Source organism: Musca autumnalis, unplaced genomic scaffold (assembly GCF_047663935.1).
Source record: "Musca autumnalis isolate F117 unplaced genomic scaffold, ASM4766393v1 scaffold_2, whole genome shotgun sequence".
NCBI lineage: Eukaryota > Metazoa > Arthropoda > Insecta > Diptera > Muscidae > Musca > Musca autumnalis.
Genome location: NW_027411755.1, coordinates 244,844,944 through 244,853,535, shown reverse-complemented (window position 1 = coordinate 244,853,535; position 8,592 = coordinate 244,844,944). Strand labels below are relative to the sequence as shown.

At 38.2% G+C, this 8,592-nt stretch overlaps 1 protein-coding gene across 3 annotated transcripts in view; it reads right to left on the bottom strand.

The window, feature by feature from the left end:
• Positions 1–3,733: 3,733 nt before the first annotated feature.
• The window catches only part of LOC141395421 (uncharacterized), a 169,827-nt gene continuing 164,968 nt past the window's right edge, over positions 3,734–8,592 (bottom strand). For 2 of the 3 annotated variants that reach the window (XM_073971261.1, XM_073971260.1), the window contains exons 4-10: positions 7,520–7,693; positions 7,283–7,442; positions 7,065–7,206; positions 6,847–7,002; positions 6,620–6,781; positions 5,724–6,550; positions 4,512–5,657 (exon numbers count right to left, since the gene is read on the bottom strand). In XM_073971261.1, coding sequence (XP_073827362.1) covers positions 5,234–5,657; positions 5,724–6,550; positions 6,620–6,781; positions 6,847–7,002; positions 7,065–7,206; positions 7,283–7,442; positions 7,520–7,693 — 2,045 coding nt within the window. In that variant the 3' untranslated portion in view covers positions 4,512–5,233. Of the gene's footprint in view, positions 4,112–4,511; positions 5,658–5,723; positions 6,551–6,619; positions 6,782–6,846; positions 7,003–7,064; positions 7,207–7,282; positions 7,443–7,519; positions 7,694–8,592 lie in introns of those variants that run through there. The other variant, XR_012410630.1, reaches the window with a different exon arrangement.

The window sequence follows — 8,592 nt, the reverse complement described above, 5'->3', positions numbered from 1 at the left end:
CAGTCTGAAAATGAGGCTAAAAACATCTGAAATCTGGCGGTACCGTTATATGGGGGGCTTTACCAAACCGTGGACCGATATAGCCCATCTTCGAACTTGATCTAAGTTCAGACCAAAAAGACATGTGTACGAAATTTCAGCCCTGTAGCTCAACTCATTCGCAAGATAGGGTGATTACAACAGACGGACAGGCGGACGGACAGGGCTAAATCGACTTAGAATTTTACGCTGATCAAGAATATATAAACTTTGTACGGCCGCAAATAATTATTTCTTTGAGTTACAAACGGAATGACAAACTTAATATACCCTCCACATAATGGTGGTGGGTATAAAAATGGATTGAATGTTATTTTAGGCATTAGTAGGCAAAAGTTCATTCATTCTCACTACAGGAAATTATTTTTGAGAAAAAAAGTCGATCTGCATCTCTTGGTTCTTCTCCAAGATTTGCCGCAGGGTAAATATCCGGTCAATGGTGTACTTGCCAGGTCTAAAGCCGCATTGGTATGGCACAATTATTTCATTGACCATAGGCTTTAGTCGTGCGCATAATATCCCTGACACTATCTTGTAGGCAATAGGGAAAAGACTTATACCCCTATAGTTAGAGCATACAGTTTTGTCCCCTTTCATGTGGACGGGGCACAGGATACTCAGGATCCAATCGTCAGGTACGCGTTCTTCCTGCCAGATGGTGCTAACTATCTGATACATACACCGTGTCGCCTCCGGTTTTGAACAGCTCGGCTGGTAGGCCATCGGCTCCTGCTGCCTTATTATTCCTTTGCCGGTTTATTGCTGACTTTAAATCATCTTGGCTGGGCGGTATACATTCAATACCATCTTCTGCAATTGGATCTGTGGTATCTTTGTCTTCGCTACTATTGGACACCAACAGTTTGGAAAAATGCTCTTTCCATATCCTGAGCACACTATCTGCATCAGTTACTAAATTACCTTGCTGGTCTCTACAGGATGATGTGCCAAAGCCATCATTTTGATGATTTTAGTCTTTGGTGGAACTTCATTCTGCCTTCCGTACATTTCGATTTTTTCCCACTTTGCCCTTTCCATTTCTCTCTTTTTCCTGCGGAAAGGACGTTTCTCCTCTCTCCTTTTCTCCCGATACCTCTCTCGTGAGTTACGCGTTGCTATTGATTATAGAGTAGCCCTATTAGGGTTATGACTTTTTTACAACCTCGTATCCCTGTATTATATTTTGATGAGTTTTTACCTAAGATTACATAAAATTTTTTATTATAAAGTGATTTGATAAAAAAAGCTTCCGCACAAAAAGCTTTTAAAGTATTTATTTTCAAGAAATTTTGAAAAAAATTTGAAGTCACCGTAAGCCGATATTTAACCAAAAACAAGGTATAGGGGCACCCTATAAAGTATATATATTCTTGATCAGGATAAAATTCTAAATAGATATAACCATGTTGTCTGTCCGTCCGTCTGTTGAAATCAAGATACAGCTCGCAATTTTTAAGATAGAGCTTTGTAATTTGGTATAGGATGATTGGGTTCACGTTTTGATGTAGCCCCCATATAACGGCACCACCCGATTTTCGGTATTTTTAAGGTTTTAGCTTCATTATCACACCAAAATGACTGAAATTTGGTACTTAGTCTTCGTTGGGGGTATACAACTTGCCCCCGGAGTTTAGTCGGTATAGGTCCACTCCTTTATATAGTCCCCATAGAACGGTACCTCCCGATTTTCGGTATTTTGAAGGTTGTGGCCTCAATATTCCTCCGAAATGGCTAAAATTTGGTATTTAGTCTTCGCTGGGAGAATAAAACTTTCCCCCAGAATTTTGTCGGTATAGGCCCAAGCCTTCATATAACCCCATAGAACGGTACCTCTTTAATTTCGGTATTTTAATGTTATGGCCACAATAATCCATCGAAGTGGTTGAAATTTGGTATTTAGTGTTCGTTGGGGACATTCAACTTCCCCCTCTAATTTTGTCGGTATAGGTCCGCGCCTTCATTTAGCCCCCATTGAACGGTACTTCCCGATTTTCGGTATTTTGAATGTTGTTGCCTCAACATTCCACCAAATCGGCTGAAATTTGGTGTTTAGTCTTCATTTGGGGTATCAAACTTTCCATAGGTCTAGGTCCACGCCTTTAAATAGTCCCCATAGAACGGTAGCTCCCGATTTTCTATATTTTGAGGATTTAAGCTAAAATTTTTCACCGAACTACCTGTAATATGACAGTTGAGGTTGCTAGTGATCACAAAACATCTCCACTAAAAACTGTCAACATTGGTCCATGTTATGGTATAGCCCCCATATAACGGGACCTCCCGATTTTCAGTATTTTGAGGATTTTAGCTAAAATTTTTCACCGAACTACTTGTAATTTGACAGTTGAGGTTCCTAGTGATCACAAAACATCTCCACTAAAAATTGTCAACATATGTTCATGTTGTGGTATAGCCCCCATATAACCGTACCCCCGACTTTCGGTATTTTGAGGATTTTAGCTACAATTTTTGACCGAACTGTCAAACTACATTTGACAGTTGAGGTTCCTATTGATCACAAAACATCTACACTAAAAACTGTCAACATAGGTCCATGTTGTGGTATAGCACCCATATAACGGTACCTCCCGATTTTCGGTATTTTGAGGATTTTAGCTAAATTTTTTCACCGAACTACTTGTAATTTGACAGTTGAGGTTCCTAGTGATCACAAAACATATCCACTAAAACTGTAAACATAGGATCATGTTTTGGTATAGTCCCCGAATAGCGCTACCTCTCGATTTTTGGAAGTTTTTCCCCATTTTCGGTTTTTTGGATTTTAGCTAAAATTTTTTCGCCCAAGTATTTTCAATTCGACATTTGAGGTTCCCAGTCGTCACAAAACTTCTCCACCAAACACATAAGTCCGCACTTTGGTATAGCCCCATATAAGGTTGAATATATTTTTTATGCTTTTTTACCTTATTTAGGTATCAGTGATCACAAAACATCTTCGCCTAAAACTGTGGACAGGAAAAGAATAATTATTCCGTTTTAGTTCAGAATATTTTATGGTGGAGGGTGTAAAAGTTCGGCCCGGCCGAATTTAACTATTTTTTACTTGTTCAATATTTAAATGGAATAAAAGTTATTTTAGTCATTAATAGGCAAAAGGTCATTCATTCGTGCAACCGGAAATATATTTTTTTTTTGAGAAAAAAATTTTTCATTTCATAGAATTTTTTCAAAAAATTTTTTCTTCAATGTGTTTTGTGCGGAACCTTTTTTTGTAATAAAATTAAATGAATGTTATTTTAGGCATTAATAGCCAAAAGTTCATTCTTTCTCACTACCGGAAATCGTTTTTGAGGAAAAATGTCAAAAAGTCCTATGTGCCGCATTTTTCTCTTCGGTTAAGTGGAATATGCTGTGGCTATTTGTTGTGATTGCAGCTTACCGATGTCTAACTTTCGTGTTCTGTCTGTTCGTACTTTATTCGCTACGTTCAACCGGGTACGTACCTTTGCTGCAACAAGGTAGTGGTCCGAGTCTATGTTTGCTCTTCGGAAGGAACGTACATCCAACACGCTCGATGAATGTCTTCCATCTATCACAGAGTGATCAATTTGATTGCTTCTTGATTGATCCGGAGACAGCCAGGTGCCCTTATGAATGTCGAGATGTTTAAATCTGGTACCGGTAACTACCATGTTTTGTTTTACACAAATACTAAAATGTCTCTAAATTCAACCCAAAAATTGTACATCAAAAGTCGTGCTGTCTTGGCATTCTAGCTGCGCGCTCTCTTGCAAAATTCATTCGTGAATTTATAGAAAAAGATGTGCTCCAACGACACTTGAACTGGTGATTAAACTACATCTCTTGATGCAAATTTTTTTCGGGTTATTTATTAATTTAATAATTTGCCTAAAAGTATGCCCATCTGTTTGTATTTAAGATAAGTCGTAAGGTTGTTTTTAAAATGTTGGAACTTTGGGTGGAGGTCAATTTTGTCAATATTTCGTTTTTTTTAATACGGCTTATTTTCCCGTGTATTTAAACTTCTTATGCCCAGTGTATCAACATACATATCGTCACCATAAATGCCCGAAGACGTAACCCACAAAATCTAAACTTTACAGGAGAAGCTAAAAACGGTATAAAATTAAAACCTGTTTTATGGAATATTAATCTTATGAAGGCGAGTATATGGGATATTATCGATCATATGCGAAGGGGAATTAGTAGTGAAACCAAAACCTCTGAAGTGCTTAGTTTTGAGATCCTCCATTACAACAAAATCTGCAATATTATCCCATTTTACGAAATGCCATTTCTTGAATAGCATCGTTGTTTTTGAACGTAGAAGCTTGAAATTTAGCCAGAGCATGTGTTTTAGCTTTATGTATCAGATTACGTCAAAAAACGAATATCGATTTTCATGTCAGTTACGTCTTCGGGCATTTATGGTGACGATATGTATATTTCTATGTACACACATGAAAGAGTGGATAAGTGTGAAGTAATAATTTTGTTTCCTTATTTTTCTTGTGAGTTGTATATTGGAACACAGAGATTGATAAATATAAGTTAAAAGGAATGGCTTAAATTAAACATGAGGCAAACAGAGAATTATTAATTCTTAGCATAGCCTTAATAACTATGTGAAAGGCGTAGTAAACGGTGACGGAATGAGCGAACTCAAGGTGAGAATTTATCAACTTAATAAGTAATTCATAAATAAGTATAACTATTCAAACTTGTGAATTATTCCCTTCCTTATTTTTTACAATCACTGTGTGCCAACTGTCGTTATTGAATAGCAAAGTAAAGATGTTGAAGAATTTGCAGTGTTGAATTGCTCGTGACAACTGTTAAAGACATTGGTTGTGTTGGTGGGTGTGTGACAATAGCGATAGGTGACAGAGTAGGGGTGGGTGGTGAGTGACAAGTGTTTGCAGTTGAGATAAGATTTCGTTTTATAGTTGTGTTTGTTTAAACTCATGTGTCATAGTGGGATTTTGTGCGCTTTTCAAAGTGACATTACATTGTATGCAATTGTGTAAGCAGTCAAGTGGGTGACTATAAAAATGGATGATGATTCCATGGGTTATTTTATATTACAAAGAACAGAACAAAAAATAAATCTGTCAATACAAAAAAATACACAAGGACTAGAAAAAGTTGTAGATTAAATTATACTCCTCCCTGGGGGGAGCAGGGTACGCTAGGATATGACATGGCAAATTCTTTAAACCGATGTTGTCATTTGTTCAACATAAGTCATGGGTCTTGATAGGGATTGTGAACGTTTCAATTTACATTTAGGTATTGTGGCAGAAGAATGTGGTCCAGTAGTGGCAGTGGTGGTTGTGGTCGGATCCTTAAAGGGTTTGTTGCTAAGTAAATTCGAATTACCGGAACTTTGGGTTAATTGTTTCAAATTGTGACAGGAACAATTGTGATTAGAAGAATGCGGTGTTGTTGAGGGGGGCAAGAGGGCTTGTTGATGGCGCGGCACATAGATATATTCACGGGCAGCCGGTTGTGTGGGTTTACATTTGCATTGCTGTGACATGGTTGAGAGGCCTTCGGGAACACTTTGACTTTTACAGCTTTGGAAGTAGCTTGAGGAAGGACTGCAGGTGCAAAGCAGAGGTTGAGCAGAATCCATCCTAAGAGCGGAGGAAGAAGAAAAATTAGAAAATAATTTCTTAAAAAATATAATTTTTTAAAGTTACCTTAAATCCCGGTGGGACCACTGAACATTGGCCTGACACTGTAACTGGAACTGATTGGCACCACAACAATTGGCATTTTGTATAAAGGATAGACTGCGCCTCAGATAACTCCCCGTACCATTGTCATAGACATAGGGATAACGATGATGGTCATCCAAGTCACCACCACCCATGTGATGTTGCTGCAACTGATTTGCCGGTACACCAGTCAAAGCTCCACAATGCCTTCTCTGATGCAGAGGTGTGTGATAATTGCACATATTCCGCACCGGGCCACACAGACACGAAGCACTCTCTCCCAATTGATTGAGACTTATACAGCTACGATTTAACAAATCTGGGGCCGGATAATCACAGCCATTGCTTTTCGGATAGTCCACCGTAAAGGCAGGTTGATATTTATTGCGTACATACTGGGTGGACATGGAACGCATACGTGGTGCTGGAACAACACTACCATTTTCCTGGGAACGTTGTGATGGATTCTGATGACTATAGGATGAGTAGCCAATGAAGAAAATGATAATGGCCGCTATTGCTGCTGCAGCTGAACAAATATAATAACCCGCACGTCCATACTTCGGTGAATAGTCATTGAGGAATATCGTCAGCGGAACACTTATCAGCACTGGTATGGCTTCAATGCCTCGTATAAAAGACCAGGTTTTGGAGAATTTCAATTTTACCTTTTCCAAGACCAACATTTTCAGCGAAAAACGAAAGCCACCAAAACCTACGCCATAGATGCCCGATAATATGCAGAGGCTTTTGTAGCCCATTAGGAAGGACATAAAGAGTATGGATAGGGCCACAGCCGCCAGGAAGACCTGTAGAAAAAAGAAAAACAACATGAAATAAAAAAAAATCCCCGACCTCTAGTCGTTTGGTAAACTTGCCTGGGATATAATCGGTGTGGATATAACAAAATTGTGCACCACAAATGGCCTTCGTATTAGGACCCCGGCCAATACCACACCCAAGGTGGTGGACATGCCCAGCATGGTTTGCAGCAACACCAGCTCCTGGACATCGGAGCCTTCTTTGGCAGCATTTAGGGACTACAATTTAAAAGAAAAATATTTACTCCTCAAAAGAAACCGCAGTTCAAAACCCCTCGACTTACCATAGTGAACATGGGCGTATAAATACCCAAGGCTGCCACCGCCGAAGTTAAGAGCAAAATTTTCACAGTACCCGATTTCAGATTTGATATGTCTTGTATGATTTTCTTTATAATATTTGGTTCCGCTGGTATGTTATTGGTTTTATGGTCACGCAGCTGGAACGAAGAAGAAGAAAAAGTCACACAATTTTTTTCAAAACTCTTCTCTGCATCCTTACCTTCTTCCTTTGATTCTTCAAATGTTGTATGGCCCTTCGTTGCGGATGATATAAGGAGGCTGGCCTATATAATAGACCCACAAAAAAGCTTATCGATGTTAAGGCAGCCACAATTTGTAAACCACTGCGCCAACCCATTTTTCTATTGTCCCCCAAACCGAAAAAAGAGGAAAATATGATTAATAGCCAAGTTTAAAAAATCAATTTTCCACACTTACCCCACACCCTCTTTTAGTAGCACCGAAAATAAAGCTATACCCACACCTTCACCAGACATTGCCACCATTTCCACAAATAAGCGTCGCTTTTTAAAATAATTACCCAACATTATGGTTGAAGTTTCTCGCACCATCGATACACCGATGCCAAAGACAAAGCCTGGAAAAAATAAATTGTTAAGGATGAGCACGCGATGGTGAGGGAGCAAGTAAATTTATTGCCAACAATTAACTTACCATAGCTGAATATTACTTGGTCAACTTCTGTGGCAAATGAGGTAAACAATATGCCAAGCGATAGCACTAAGCCACCAACCACGGCAAGCAGTCTTGTTGATTTTCTTCGACACAGAGTTTCCACAAATGGTGCAACCAGCATGGATATGGACCAACTTAATGCTCCAATCCATTCTGCAAGAGGAATATTAGATAAATTATTACAGGGTAAAATTTGATTAATTTTTTTAATATTCGTAAAGGTCATTAAGAATATTGAATAGCAAAAAACAAATGGTAATCGGTTTTAATGATCTTTATTCTTATATCTTATATTTAATCTATATATCTATATATATTTTATATTTAATCTATACATATAAAAAAACAGTGACTGACTGAAAGTTGACATTTTGGGTGTAGGTTGCTGCTGGTGTGTAGGGGTGAGATAAGGCTGGGTTTTTGGAAATTCGACCTAGAAGCGTACTTAAATTTGGAATGAGAGTCTCTGATGGAGAGTTAAAAAGATGTACCAAAGGGTTTGTGGAAATTCGAATTACAAGTGTACGAAATGTACTAAAAGTTACTAAATATGGTACCAATTGTATATTTTGAACGGATATAGCTAGAAAATTGATATTTGGTGTGGGAATCAATGTTGGGAAGTAGTGTCGATATATGAAAGTTGGTATGTAAATGCGTACTCGTGCGTACGAAAAGTACAAAATGGTACTAAATTTGGTACAATTTGGGTTTGGATGAACCGATGGAGGTGGAATCCTGGAATTAAGAATTATGATTGCTGTTAGAGTGTGGGGTTGAGATATGGTGGGAGTTTTGGAAATTAGTATTCATATATGTGTACGGAAAGTGCTAAATGGTACTAAATGTAGTACTATTTGGTTTTTGGTTGAATGGATAGAGCTGGAAACTTGAAATTTGGAATTAAGACAAGTAAAAAAGTATCAGTCGACATTGCCGACAGAGATATACCCTCAGCCTGTGTGGATTGAAATACTTTATTCCAAAAAAACTTACGTATTTAGGGGGGTTTTCAAAACAATATGGATAGAATTAAAGCGCAAAAATTTGAG